Source organism: Macrobrachium rosenbergii, chromosome 11, assembly GCF_040412425.1.
Source record: "Macrobrachium rosenbergii isolate ZJJX-2024 chromosome 11, ASM4041242v1, whole genome shotgun sequence".
NCBI lineage: Eukaryota > Metazoa > Arthropoda > Malacostraca > Decapoda > Palaemonidae > Macrobrachium > Macrobrachium rosenbergii.
The window spans coordinates 26,605,958-26,621,881 of NC_089751.1; the positions used below are offsets into that span (position 1 = coordinate 26,605,958).

Consider the following 15,924-nt stretch of genomic DNA (forward strand, 5'->3'; position numbering starts at 1 on the left):
TGTCGATGAGTCGCTGGAGACCTTGCACTGATTGGGAAATCAGAACCGTACCGTCAGCGTAACAGAGGTTGTTTATTGTTGTTTAGTTGATAGTACATCCGATTGGGAGCGAGTTCAGTTTGACATTCAGGGCGTCTGTGTATGTCTTAAACAGGTATGGAGAGAGAATGTCTCCTTGCCGGAGCCCGTTTAGGGAGCCGAAGGTGTACAAAACGTTACCCCATTTGACACAGAATTGCTGTGCGGAGAACCAACAACATAAAATGCCAATTAGATATAGAGGTGTGTCTCGTTTGTGCGGCTTCAGAAAGAGCTTCAGGTAGTTTTCTCTGTCAAATGCTTTTCTCACATCTACAAAACATAGGAAAACAGTAGAGGCTGATGATAGGTAATAGTTCAGCAATTCTTTCAGGATGTAGATGCAGGTGTCGGTTGAGTGGTTTTCTTTAAAGGCGAACTGGTTGTCAGTAGTGTTTACAAAGGGGAGAAGTCTCCCTAGAAGAACGGACTCAAGTAGCTTCGACGCAATTTTAGTAATTGCAATCGGGCGATAATTGCCAGGGTCTGCTGCATCCTTAACTTGTTTTTTTATAAATGGTATTAAGTGAGCTAAGAGTAGGGAGTCTGGGAAGAAACTGGTGAATCATCCACGCATTGAATAAAGCAGCTAGCAAAATGTAAATTATCGGATGGCAGAATTTGAAAGCTTCAGCAGGCAGACCATCGCAGCCGGGCGATTTATTCTTAGTTAGGTTGTTTATGGCATCGCTGATGTTACCTGGCGTAATACGATCGGGGAAATGAAACTCTGAGTGTTATCAGTAAGGAGGTTATCTACAGTGCATCCCTTCGGGAACCTTGATCGTTTATGCAATCCAGGGTAGTGCTGAAGCGATCGCACCACATTCTTGCGATAGCCTCGTCACCGACGGCATCTCCTGCTCTCTGTGATAGCTGTTTAGTTTTGGGATTCGGGAATTGAAAAATGTAATTACCAAAGTGTATGTATGGTAAATAATTTAATTCGGTACGTCCTATACATCACATTATATCCACCTAGATTTAGGACAAAAACAGTTGTAGCTGGCTACCATTTTGGAAACGGCTGTCATTGATTATATATTTTTGGGAGAACCTGGGGTTGAAGCTTACCGGATTCGGTACTTTCATAAAAATATTCACAACGGTCAAGGTTTGTTGGGCCGCTAGTTGTATTTGATTTACGAACTACCAATTATATCTCGGTTTATTTCGTAAAAGGATTTACGTCAGAGGTGAAATGAAGCAAATTTCATTAACTTCGGATTCTTTTTACTCTGACAGATTCATGCCAGGTTTCAAATTGGAATTTTGAATAAGTACCCAAGTGTCCTTCAGAGACTTGCCTGGTAATTACCGATACATTTTTCCTTTGTAATTCCAATAAGCAATTATATAGCTTCGTGAAATGCAATCAGGTCGCGTTACCATCGCCTGAATTGAAAGTTAAATTATCAGTTCGTGATGACCAGGCATTTTCTAGCATTTCATTTATTACAATGGAAGGATCATAACCGGAGAATCATTTAGTGTTAAAAAATCTACTGTCAAAAGGTTCTTGGATAAACTATACTCATAAGGAAAATGATCACATTGTGAAGGAGGTACAGATAAGCAGTATATTTATTTTCCTTATGTGTCATGCAGTCACTTTTCTCTGTTGAATATATCAACATAAAACGAAAAAGGATATTACATTTATATATTTTGTGAATATGTCTTTAGGATTGCATTATTTGAATAGCATCCCACTTAATTGTTAGATATAAATGCTGAACTGTAATAATCCTATATTTTTTTATCCAGTTACTCTCAAAAATGCTAAATCTCACATTCAGGGTGGGTGACAACTTACAAAGAAACTCTCATAGAGAGAGAGAGAGAGAGAGAGAGAGAGAGAGAGAGAGAGAGAGAGAGAGAGAGAGAGAGAAGTTAAGTATACCTTAGTTTTACCAGACCATTGAGCTGATTAACAGCTATCCTAGGGCTGGCCCGAAGGATTAGACTTATTTAACGTGGCTAAGAACCAATTGGTTACTTAGCAACGGGACCTACAGCTTATTGTGGAATCCGAACCACATTATAGCGAGAAATGAATTTCTATCACCAGAAATAAATTCCTCTAACTCTTCATTAGCCGGCCGGAGAGTAGAACTTGGGCCTAGCGAGTGCTAGGCCACAACTCTACCAACTCTCCCAACGAAGAGCTAGAGAGAGAGAGAGAGAGAGGTGGGGGGAGGGATGGAGTTGGTTTAGCCATGTAGAAACAATGGATAAAACTAGGGTGGAGAAAAGTATAAAATTTTGTAAGTGCTGGGGAAAAGAAGGGGAGGAAGATCTGAAAAGAGGTGGTGGACATATTGTAAGGGGAAGTAGAGGAGAGAGCTTACGTGCCAGTTTGTGAAGACCCTGCTAAGGTATTCAAAATCGAAGTACTTTCAACAAAAGGTGTCCCTTGTCTCACCATCCCCTCTCTTTGCATATATATATATATATATATATATATATATATATATATATATATATATATATATATATATATTATATTATATATATATATATATAATATATATATATATATATATATATATATATATATATATATATATATACACACACACACACACACATACACGATTGTTATTACAATAACACGTGATTTATGTATCACATTTTACCACAAGAGACGGAATAAGACTGGGTGTAGGACAGGTTTCAACTTTATTTCTAAGCCATTGACGAAGGACTGATACATAATGGTAGAAATCATAATAATTATGTTAATGGGACTAAAAATCCACACCTGATAGGTGTCAAAGGGAGGGGCGACAAAACTCATTAGTGCTAAGGTCAGGTACTATGTTTCCAAATTTGATAATCTTTTTTCCAAATATATTTACTACTTTCCTTAGATGTCAAACATTCACAAATTTCTTGCCAAATTATAGGAACAAATTTATACATGCATTGACTGCTATTCATGTTATGACATTAACTTTTTTTATGAAACTAGGCTCAATGATATTTATTTCCATTGTAATATTGGAATAAACTTTCCTTTTTATCTATGCCCAGTTCATTGTATATTTGTTCTCATTAACATGTACAAAAACTCCGCTGTTCACTGTGCATATCCAACGCTTTGTGTGTGCCGTTTTATTCCAGTGCGTTTGCCAGTTTGACCAATAGAAAAGTTATCAGAAGACTTACGTGGAATTTGATGTACATTTCCTTTTTATGTTGTCGGGAGAGGTCTTTAGAAGATGGGGGAAACCTTTCATCATTCATTTTATTATTATGTTAGTGCAAGCAGATTATTTGTATTGTAAGTCACTTTTTCGTTTTGATTCGGTCTTTTTTTGCCACTACTAATGCATTATCTAATACACAGTCGGGATATTTCAGTTTCTTGTCGGTATTCCTAAGCATTTAAAGATGTATGCGAACACTGATTTAGTAACTTTATTGCTCTGACCAGAATAAAATGAACATATGTAGAAATATTATTAGCTTCCTGTAAACACTGTTTTTGAACCCAGTGCAATTTCTACGCATTACGCAATTGAAAGAAGGTAGGAACCATTCCCTTTTCATTTCCATAGTGAATTTAATCGGTGGTCCTAATTCATTTAAATTTTTAAAAAGTTATTTGCATTTTCGTTCCCTGGCCAAATACAAATTATATCATCTACATACCTGGCCCATACTACGTTTCGTGGAATGATTTTGTTTAACATTTGCTTTAAAAAGATTCCATATACATCTTAACGCTGGCGATAAAGATTTACCCACTGCCATACCAATTTTTTTTTAGTAAAATTTCCCATTGAATTTCAAGTTACATTCTTTTACACATATTCTAATTAGTTTAACTAGTGAGTATTTTTTAACCTATTGGCTGGTGTTATTTCTGATGCAAATATAAGGAATAGCGTTGACATGATAAATAAAATAAATAATATACAGATTAATAGTGAAGCCAGGCTCGTAAATTTTAATGTGGTATCATTATTCACAAAGGTACCTATTGGTGATCAGGTGGAGTTTTTATCGGGCTTATTAGAAAACAGACAGCTAAAAATACCATTTCTCAAGAACACTCTTACTAATCTCCAATTAACGAAAAATGTTAATTATGTACTTGACAGTAATTTAAATGTGGAGGCTTGATGGAAGGATAGAGTGGAACTTGGCGGCCGGACCTCATCCCATCAGTGATTTCTGAGAGCTCAGCAATCAATGCGTATGGAACCACCCATTTCATGGTGAACATTTTATGTTAATTCAGTGCTCTGATTCATTGCTGTAAATCAGTGGTTCTCAGTCCTTTTTTAGTGCTGGCACTCTAACTAATGTAATCATTACCGTGGCAGCCCTTCTTCACCATCACACCATATCGCATGAATTAACTTCTTATTTAATGAATAAAATTATTATCCATACTCAAACCAAAATCAGCACACCGTACATGTAGAAATATACTGTACAGACAAAGAGTATATCAGAAGAATTAAACTTAGGAGCTTTGAATTCAGACTAACATAAAAAAAACATGATAATCACCTTTAAGCACACACACACACATATATATATATATATATATATATATATATATATATATATATATATATATATATATATATATATATATATATATACGTATATAATAATGTTAATATATCACAGTAAACACACTGATACCGATTATATGAAGGCTTCTGCAAACTTTTTTTTTTTTTTTTTTTTTACAAATGTTGATTGAGATGATGTAGCCAAGATAAAATTCGTGACAATCTTGCGGCACCCAATTGGAGAATCACTGAATTATGCGAACATGATTTAAAGTTGGAACTCTGCTTTTTCTTTCAATGAAGCATTTACAGTTATTAACTTTAAAGGGTTGTTAACATTAACAAACGACCACTCGCGGCTCAGTAAGATAACCCACTTTTGTCTTATCTTAAGCCTGAAAGCGAAAGTTTCGTTAGAAATAAATCATAACATTTTCCGTAGATAGTAGGAAGTTACGAAGCCTTTTCATGTCCTCAAAATAAGAGAGAGAGAGAGAGAGAGAGAGAGAGAGAGAGAGAGAGAGAGAGAGAGAGAGATATTACAATTCTAATGTCAGAATTATAATTAATGTGCTTATTTTCGGAATGAGAGTATATCAGTCAGCCCATGAATACGAGTCATCGAATAGAAGATAAGGAAAAGAGAGAGAGAGAGAGAGAGAGAGAGAGAGAGAGAGAGAGAGAGAGAGAGAGAGAGAGAGCAGTAGCAGGAAACTTGTTCCAGTATTGTTCCAAGTAATATTTCTAGTTATATTCAGCGCGAGCATGGAATACTTGGAGATACATATCTTCACTAGCAGGCCAACCCGGCGCTGCTCGGGAAAACTCTGAATGACAGTCTACGTGTAGGGGAAGGGAAAAGGGAAAGGAGAGGGGAGGGGAGGGGAGGGAAGAGGGAAGGGGGAGGGGGAGGGGAGGTAGAACGGAAGAGGTCGAGGGGTTCGCACTGATGGTTCAACTGACAGTTCTACTTTTGTCATTCAGAGTTCACCCTTCGAACAGTCGTGTGTGGAACTGACAGGTATTACTGTTGTGACTGTTCCTTTCATCCAGGTATTATTGTTCTGTCTTTCCATTTTATCCGGAAATTACTGTGGTGGTGATTGTCCCTTTTATCCAGATATTACCCTGTGCTGTCCATTTCTTTTATCCAGCTATTACTGAAGTGACTGAAAAACAATTTCAATAACATATTCTATGGTTTCAAGTACATGAAATGAGGTATGATAACCCGTAGAGTTTATTTAGCACATAAGTTACAAAGGGAAGTGGGAAGGGGGATGGGGGAAGGGGAAGTAGGCGGGGGTACCGGTTTGAAACTTACCCTATTATCTAAGCTGGGTCAAATGATGGCCACGTGCCAAATTTAGCCTAGATCGATCGAGCGGTTCGGATTTCTATTGTTCACAAACATACAAACAAACATACATACAGACATTCACTTTTATATATAAGAATACTGATATTCGTTATCGTCATACGTCGAACTCTCAAATTCAGATTTAGTGTATCATGACTGCGTAATTTTCCATATTTAATCGCTCGCAAAGAATTCAGCACAGGTATTTCTCTCAAAATACTTACGCATAAAACAATGACTTCATGTTTCATTTAATGCAGATTTTGAGGTCACAATTCATTGCCTTAAGGTGTGAGAGGCAAGAATCAAAAGTATCAACTGTTTCGATTTCCTCCGAAATGGTATGATCATGAAATCAACTTTCTTAGGATGGATTTTTTTTTTTTTATTGTACCCACGTATATTTAAAAACAAAATGATCAGTACATACCTGAGGAGCTGCAGTCTTCAGATAAAGTAAAAACATATTTTTATGACACCAGGAAAGTTATCTGGAAATAATTCGAAATCTAAGGATTAAAGACTAAATGTTTGTGGCCCTCATTCCTTACTACACAAATATTTATAGCACTGAATTAGAAATGAATGTAGAGTTCATAAAGGCCTTTTTTTGCAGACAAAATTCTCTTTTTCCATATTTTGATCAATAAATTCTCCAGGTTAATCATTCTTTAAAGGTGATGGTAATAAAATCATACTTATCCTGGTATACGAACTCCATGATTCTAATGGTTACTCGGTATAATGTGGTTCGGATTCCACAATAAGCTGTAGGTCCAGTTGCTAGGTAACCAATTGGTTCATAGCCACGTAAAATAAGTCTAATCCTTCGGGCCAGCCCTAGGAGAGCTGTTCATCAGCTCAGTGGTCTGGTTAAACTAAGGTATACTTGACTTTTTCTAATGGTTACTAAACATTCTCTCCTCTCCAGCCTCCTTCTCTCTCTCTCTCTCTCTCTCTCTCTCTCTCTCTCTCTCTCTCTCTCTCTCTCTCTCTCTCTCTCTCACCCCAACCCTAGGTATAACGAAAAGAGCTCTACGGAGTTACAGATTCAAATCCCCGCTCACAACCTCCAATAAACGCTCTTAAAATATAAATAAAAAATGACCGAGTTTCCGAAATTTTGTTCCTCCCATACAACCGAACTTTTCAGCTCTTTTCTTGCCTCTGTAACTTTCCATCTCCTAAGAGCTGGTCTATCGATTCCTCAAGGGACGCCAGAGATAAGAATCCAAATTTTCTTTCCTCCCGTGTCACTTTTGTTTCCTTATTTTTTAATGGAGTGATCTTATTTTTAATACGATAAAACAAAAATGACGACATATTGGTACAATTTAAAGAGACTCTTATGTAGTCAAGCAGAAATTTTCAAGAATTATTCAACCGTTATAATGGCGTGCGAGAAAGCTTTTTTTTTTATCGAAGCACGCTTGGGGCCGACTGAGGGAAAGCCCTTGGCACCGACTTCCTGGAGAAGAGATAGAATGTTTCTGCCATGTCATGATCGGTAATGCTGTATGCTCGTGACTCAAAGGACTTTCGGTGTAAATTCAAATCTCCTTGACAGGTGAAACTTATTCACTTTTTTTTAAAATGCTTAGTCATGAACATTTGATTTTTTTTTTTAAATTGCTTAGTCATGAACATTTGATTTTTTCTAATCATTGCCTGATTTTTTTTTCATTTAAATACTGAATGAGGTCCAAATGATATGCAAAAACCTGCCATAGCATTTATCTTTCTTATCGAAGTAGAAATTTGAGAAATATTCCCAAATTATTTTATCCCCTGTATTTCTAGAATAGTGTACTTTTGAGAGAGAGCTGGGTGGGGGGAGAATGTGTTCACTCAGAGCAATATTACATTATTAAACTTTGACCTAATGCGCATGCTTTCAATAAGATCATATTCTCAATAAAAAAGAGAAAGAAATGAACAAATCGGAGCACATGATCATGGAAATCTCGCATCCATCAGTGAGGTGCAGAATTCCGCCATCTCAGCGCAGCTATGACCATCACACTTTTGCTACGGTTTCCCTCATATAGCTCTCCTTTAACCTTTCCCCTTTAGTCTCTCATCTCCTACTCCTTTCTTCCTCTCCCTCTTCCTCCTCCTCCTCCTCCTCCTCCTCCTCCTCCTCTTCGCTTCCTTCCTTCCCACTGGTTTTCAGTGCAGGATTCTCCATCTCCTTGACTTCCACTACAGTGTTTTCAGTCTATAATGCGCCTTCATGCGTTTCCGAGAGTGGTCGTTTTCTCTGGTCGTTTTCTCTTGACGAAAAGGTATTTTTAGGAAAGTACTGGTAATAAAGAAATATATGTAAGTTAGGAAACGTTTCCGCTTTCGCAAACTTTTTCATTGGTACGTTTTCTATAAATGGAAACTGCCTTCCCCTGGTAAAGCAACACATTATTAATTTAGTACTGTAGCATTTGATGTTCCATACACCGAGGATTTTTCCTCATCTACTTTAACAAAGAAATTTCCAGTGTTCAAAAGAGATAGATACCAACCATATTAAACTTTTGGTAGCTATACACGCCATCTACAACAGTTTTTAATACGAAAATAATAGTGGAATGCAATTTTGTATCGTACATACTGGAGAAAAATGTAGCTGCAAATTGTTGCCCAACCAATTCAAGTAATTAAAATAATGTTATGATGATTTATAGAGAGAAAACAACCTCAGATTTTTTTGCTGCCTCTCCAACTTTAAATTTCGAATCAACCAAAAATGCTTTACTTAATGAAACCACTCATGGAAAGATGTAGGGGGACTACCATATTGCTCTGAAACCCATTTGAATCATACCAACGCACGTACACAACAACAAAAAAGTTTTGAAAACTGTAATTTTTTTTTTTGTAATTCTCCAAACCTAAACGAGTTTAAGTTTAAAGGATTATGGCTGGGCTAAAACGCAGCAAATCTAATTAACTTGAAATTATATTTTCATTGAAGCTAGTATTGTTGACATTTTCCCCCAGCTTCTTTTTCAACTGGTAAAACAAGTATACTTAAAAACCAGCCTTTTAGTGAGTGAAAAAAATATACCGTAGTATATATATATATATATATATATATATATATATATATATATATATATATATATATATATATATATATATATATATATATATATATATATATATATATATATATATATATATATATATATATATATATATATATGTGTGTGTGTGTGTCTGTCTGTATATATATGTACTAGCCCTCAGGGCAGGGGAGTTAAACAGTGGGCCTAGCGACACACTGGCCACGTGTCATAGGCATTGGGACCTGTCCCCCACTGGCTGTCGGCCTAAGAAACAGGAGATCAGCGCCTGCCCTATGAGCCTACAGAGGCCCAGGAGAACTTTAACTTTTAATATATAGATATGTATAACCACCCGCATTTATTCTTAGAACGGGGGACGTTACGGTACCGTAATATGAAAGTGTGTTTGAGAGTAACTGTTAAACGCGTAAGAAAGACAGTTAAAAGAATAAAGAATAGCAGTGCGCCATAAATAAATGAGTGTGCAACCCAGATCTTGCAGCACAGTTGGAAAAATATAATGGAGTCGCTTTGAGGGTATATAATGTTAACATGGATGGGGAAAAGGTTCCAAAGTCATGAAAGAGCGTGATAATTGGTTTTAGGTGATAAAAAATGACATAATATTACTCAGTGCATAAGGGATGGTGTAAGCGCGGTTTATTTATGAAAGATTTCAGCATGATTTATAGATGATGAATGGCGCAGTTGAGGACGAAGACTTTGGTCTAGTGTTTTTGACCAAGATTTATCTGAGACGACAGGTACTAAATCAAAAAGGGCAGGTGTACCGTAACGTGTCATTGTCAGTAGTTAACTTCTTTAGATTTAGATGGTACACAATTATTTGCAGTATAAAGTCTTATCTTATTGACATACACAAGTGTGTGTGCGTATGTATGTGTGCGTGTGAGTGTGTGTGTGTGTAAGAAGAGAGAGAGAGAGAGAGAGAGAGAGAGAGAGAGAGAGAGAGAGAGAGCCTTGAAAGAATTCTTGTAGCAAAAGATATATCTGAGTATGAAATTTGAGGAAATTTGTTTTGAAACAAACTCCATTCAGGCCCTTTATATATTAATCACCGGTCTAAGTTTTTCATTCTGACTGAAAAGCAACGTCCCATGAAACGTATTTCCGATCATTTCCTTGTGTAAATACGTACATAGAAGGCAATCCATGTTACCTTTTCGAATAAGCTCAGTATGAAATGTTAAACTCAATACTTTCAACGAATGCAATTTTCATGGCTGAATTCATCGAGATCAGGGATCAGTGAAAGAATGGAGATAATGTCTCAAAATAATCCGATTAGGAACTTCTCTTGGAAGCAAGGAAACTCAGTTCCCAGGATCAGAGAATATCATTAGCCATCCTGATTTCATCGGAAATTCTGTGAGGAAGGTATAAGTTTTTCCAGATAGATCTATATTTCATGTTTTATTTTCAGGGGTCTTCTTGGTAAAGAAGAAAAGAATGTTAGAAATGAAAGGAATATAAGTGAATTGGGACAGAACTCAAACGAAGTAAAAATGATTTAAAACGGAATGATTGTTTACCGTTGTTAACGTAAGTAGTGTTTGTGCGAAAACCAATGACACATATGAGAAAGGTTATAAATGTGATGTAGAAAAAAATGTAAAAAGATACAAAATGCCTTTAAAAAGCCGAACGCCTATTTTTTTTTATAATTCTGATCATATAATTTCTTAGAAAAATTCCATTTCAAACAAATTTCCAACAAATATTAACTATATCATAAATCTCTATCATGTTATTTGGCAAAGAAATTACCCCCTACTTCTACAGGAGATATGTCAACTTCTTAGTGTTTATACTGTTTCAATTATCACTTCGATGTATTAGATTTCTTTCTTCATTTGTCCTACAGATAGTCGTTGAATTTCTCGGTCATTCTGTTTGTCTCTTTTTATGTCTCGATGAGCCCTGTATTTTTCATTTTCTTAGGTACTTCTCTGAAAACGGCCATGTTGGGTTACCAGCTTTTAGTTTTCCTTCACATTGCAATTTTCCCAAATAAAAAAAAAATTCTCCCTCTATTTTTTTATCTACAAGCCCAAACTTTTTTTCAGTTGTATTCCAATTCCAATAAATTTCCATATTCTAATAGAAGGTTCATCGATTCCATCAGAGGCTTCGGAAAAGAGATTCCGTTTTCTTTCCTAGTAAGATTTTTTTTTCTCACTTATAATTCCTTAGGGTTTGGTTTACTTTATGGCACTGATTTATACGTCCCTCAGCTACTACCATTATAAAAGAGAATATAATAATACTAAGTTCCAAGAAGTTATATATATGATTATATATGCAAACCACCACAAGGATAATGTGCAAATCCGGAGCAGTTTCATCTTTAGGTCTAAGGCATCCTGTTGAGTACTGATACATAGTAGGAGATGTGATTAATGAACCTTGGCCAGAAAGCCAAGCACTGCGGCCTTATCAGCCATTCGGCGCTTTAGGCAGTGAAAACAGGGTTTGATATGGTTACAAGTGAGATGGAAGAAAGGAAGTAGGAACAAAGGTAAAGTAAAAGGCTAAAAGTAGATGGAAATCGTGGTCGAAGGGACGCTGCAAACAATTATTAGTAATGCCACCCCTACGCGATATACAGTGACAGATATTTACAATATATACACTAGGTGACAATGAAGTGAAGGCGTGAGTAAGGGGCAGCATCTACAATGTTACTAATTTATTCAAATGATGTTGTTGTTGTTTTTTATTAAGCTCGCTTTATGCCAGCACGGGCTCTTGCTCACAGAGCAGTCCGTAAGTCATATAGAATGAGTAGGTGAAAATTTAAGGATATGAACGTGATTTCTTTATTGTGATTTATGATCGTGCCAGTGAAATGGTATGAAATGAAAGGATAACAGGCAAAGTTACAAACCTCTTTTGAGCCCTAAAGCACCCGCCAGCAGGAGAGAAAGAGCAATAGTAGCGAGTCCTGGCAAGTGGGAGATAGCCAGTAGGGAAAAATGAAATATTTATCGTCGGAGAAAAATCAGGAAAATAGAAAATCTACGGAGTTTTAATACCGTATTTAATTTACTTTGAGCTAAGAAAAAAAGCATCGATCTTTTTGTGGAAGGGATCGATGGAAGAAAATGAAGAAATTTTAAGATTTAGAAAAGGTAGCACAAATAGGAGTAACAGCTTACGCGGCAGTTAGAGCGATAATAGAAAAATTCGGTCGTTATGGGAAGGGAAAGGTTTTAGTGGGAGAAACAGGATAATTGCCAATCAAATTGATTAACTACTATCACCAAACATGCTTGGAAAGCTCGTCGGAGATGGGAAGGCAATATCGGTCGCAAATTTCTCTAACCACACAGTTCCTACATTTATCCACGTCGCCACTCCAGCAGTCGGAACATGAGTGGGAAAACCAACCTTCCATAAAATTCTTCAAGATGTCATGGAGATCTCTACGAGTGATTGCCTTGTTAGGCCGTTGATCTGCTGGTTGAAGAGGCGACCTTGAGACTTAAAGTTCGCCGTCGGGGTTGGGAATAGGTTGAGTAGGAAGTGAGGATGCTTGAGGTTTAGGGTTTGGAGTGGGTGGGGGGGGGGGAGAGGGGTAGGGGGGTGTTGGCTGCTCAGTTTGAGTCCCTTTCTCGTCGGAGGACGAGGAGGAGAGGTTTGCAAGGAAGAGGAGGTGGTGGAGGGTGAAGGGAAGATGAATGGGTAGGTTGTTGAGGTGTTGCCTGGTCGCTGCCTGATCTCTTTTTCGAAGCTGGGGGCGAGCTTCGTCCGTGAAGTAACCAGAAGGCGGCGGTCGTTTCTTCGTATGTCGAGTCATGGTATTCACTTCACTTTCACTACGATAAACACTTCCAACCGTCGAGGATAATCCAAAAAACAGCTGCTAAGGGCGAGTGATAAAGCCGTGAAACTGCCGAAACAGTATAGGAATTAGCACTTACCATAGGGGAGTCTTATTGCATAAGACGAATTTATTCAAGAAAACAACAGAGAGGTCAAGGGCTCTCGCGAGCGGTAATGTAGTGCTTGACACGAGGCGAACAAAATAGAGATTAACATGCAGTCGACTGTGTTAGCTCGATAATGGAGAATGTTACATAATTTTGTATACAAGTTGCTAACAGAGTTCTGATAAATATAGCCGGAAAGCTGACGTTATATTGCCTCTATTAGGAATGATACATTTGACGTGACATGATTATGAACGACCGTATACATAAAAAGGATGCATGATGTTGGCTGTATTTCTTGTATGCGTGTGCTTGGCGCGTATGTCAGGAGATGGTTGTTGTGAGGAGCGGATGTCCGTAGGGTATGAATTCAGACGGCCAGGTGAGATGGACGATTGTGTAGGTCCGTGTAGGACCCTACAACAGTACAGAAGAACATACAGACCTTGGAACCACACCAAATATTCACACTGAACAGGTGGGGAGGAGTGTATGGACCCGTACACTTGTTAGCTATTTAGATGCAATTTTGTTTCTATGCATTGGCTTCACACCATTTCCCTCTTTCGTTATCAACTGTTCTGCTTAAAATCTATATGTTTTGCATTTTCCTTTTGAAACTACTGGACTGGGTTTATATCTGCCGTTGCTGATATTCATATTCTCACAAAATCTCTCTTTTGATAAAACTAGACTCAACAATGTTCCTTCCCAGTTCATTATTAGAATCTGCTCTCTTCTTTCCCTTGCCCAGTTGGTTGCATAAATGTTTTCATTAACATGTAATAGAAATCCATCGTCTTTCAAGTTTTTTATGCGGTTCTGGTCTCTTTGCCAGTTTGGTCCATACAAAAGTCGTCATATTACTTGCGTGGAATTAGATATACACTTCTTTTACTGCTGTCGGGATAATTTTGTATGTGTGCTTCTTTCATTGCATTACGGTTCTTAAATGCTACTTTAACTTAATTAGCTGGGGGATGTTTTTGTAAGTTTCTTTGTTGTTATCATACAGTCTTTTTGCCGTTCCTAATGCATCTCTTAGTAAGTCGAAACACATATTTTCACGAGCAATTTTTTTTATGTCTTTTTGTCGAAGAATTAATTTCTACAGTTCTCATAAAATATAATTACCAGAAAGAAAAAATTTTTCGGAAAATGTTTTAAAAGTTACAATGACTGCATCTGTGTATGGCAAGATAATGAATCTGCCTTAGACTTGTCGTCTTAGACATAAAAACATTTCTTCCGTCAAGCAAAGAAAACTCAGTTTAATATATGTATGGTAATATGAAAATATTCTGTTTTGAACTCGTATTTCCTCGTAAGCGGAGTTGTAACAATGATGATTCAAATGTGACAAGAGCTCATTTCGTCCAGGAAGGAAGAAAACGACAAAAATTCTTCCCAACCTATGCATTCAAAAACGTTGTTATCATTATTTATATTGTTTGCAAATAAGAGGGGCGACAATATTGTTCAAAATTTCGTGACCCTAATGTATTTGAGTTTTGTTTTAACTTATCCTCAACATAGGTACCGTAATATATTGCTGAGGCACATTTAAAGCGCAAGCAAACATACACAGACACACATCTATGTGTGTCTGTGGTCTTCATGTAAGAGTGATTGATCTCTGAGTTGTTTCATTTAACCTATGCAGCCAACTCCTTTCAAGGGTAAACGGCTTAGTACTAAAGAGAAAAACAATAAAAATTGAAAGGCACGTTCTGAGAGAGAGAGAGAGAGAGAGAGAGAGAGAGAGAGAGAGAGAGAGAGATGATTACTGTTAAATATTATTGTCATCACTGCTTTCTTGTTGCCTTCATATTTGAGCAATGGGGTGAAATTTGGGTCCATCAGAGTTTAACAATACAGTCCTACAGCAGATGGCTTAAAAAAACAAAAAAACAAAAAAAAAAAAACAAAGGATTTGGGGCTGAGCATAGGCGCACCAAATATAATTAACTTGGAATTCTATTCAAATTAGTATGCGTCGGTTTGAAGTGCGTCATATTTTTTTCGTAATTTCTAATTAGTATTCACAGTTTTCCTTCAAAGGCCTACTTGCTAATTACTGACAGCTACTCCCTTTGTATTCCTAATAAGCAATGAAGTGGAGCTGTCAAACCCTTTCACCACCGTTTCAACTGAAAGGTAAAACAAAACTTCCACATTGGCCACGGATTATTTCCTATTCCATCCAGGTAAGAGATGAATTACGTAATAAATCTACCTCACTGTAAACGCATGGCATCAAGTGATTAAAAATGTTCGTATTTTGCATATTTGTACATGTTCATTCTGCTTCATATAACTATGTATACAAAGCAATAGATATACATGTACCTCAAATTTGAGACTATTAGTTGAGTAGCTTGATTTTAATATCATTCTGTCCACGTGCAGATAAAAAAACCTAGAGATATTCATGCACTATTTTATGATAGATATTATTCAGCTATATATTCCAGAGTTTGCTAAGGTCATCTTTCAAGTTTATTAGACTTTCACGTTTCCACAGAGATGGAAAGAGAGAGAAAACACCAAAAGATGTAGCTTTTATGATACACCTTGTTCACAAATGATTTGTCTTCCATCAGTATTCTCATTTGCTTTATGATCATGTCAGTATTATAAATCTTTATCGATTTTTGTTTTTGATTAACAAGAGCAACTTGTACAAACTTCTGTAAGCTGTACAGAACCATTAAGCCACTTACCTCAATAGCTTTTTGCCTATAAGGCAATCAATGATATGAAATAAAAAGTACAAGATACAATATTCTGTTTTACACTGGTTTCCAAAGCTTAGTATTTCACTGACCGTTACAGAACGCCCCTCCAAGATTATATTATATTTTTCCCTTCCCAAGATTTTTCTTCTAACCCACAAAAAGGTGTATACTACATCTCCCCATCCCAGTAAATGTTGTAAT

At 36.8% G+C, this 15,924-nt stretch overlaps 1 protein-coding gene across 1 annotated transcript in view; it reads right to left on the bottom strand.

Annotated features, from left to right (window-relative positions):
- LOC136843499 (cilia- and flagella-associated protein 251-like) overlaps positions 1-8,158 on the bottom strand; it is a 120,534-nt gene extending 112,376 nt beyond the window's left edge. Inside the window, exon 1 of the mRNA XM_067112035.1 lies at positions 8,059-8,158. Coding sequence (XP_066968136.1) covers positions 8,059-8,158 — 100 coding nt within the window. The remainder of the gene's footprint in view (positions 1-8,058) is intronic.
- Positions 8,159-15,924: the final 7,766 nt, after the last annotated feature.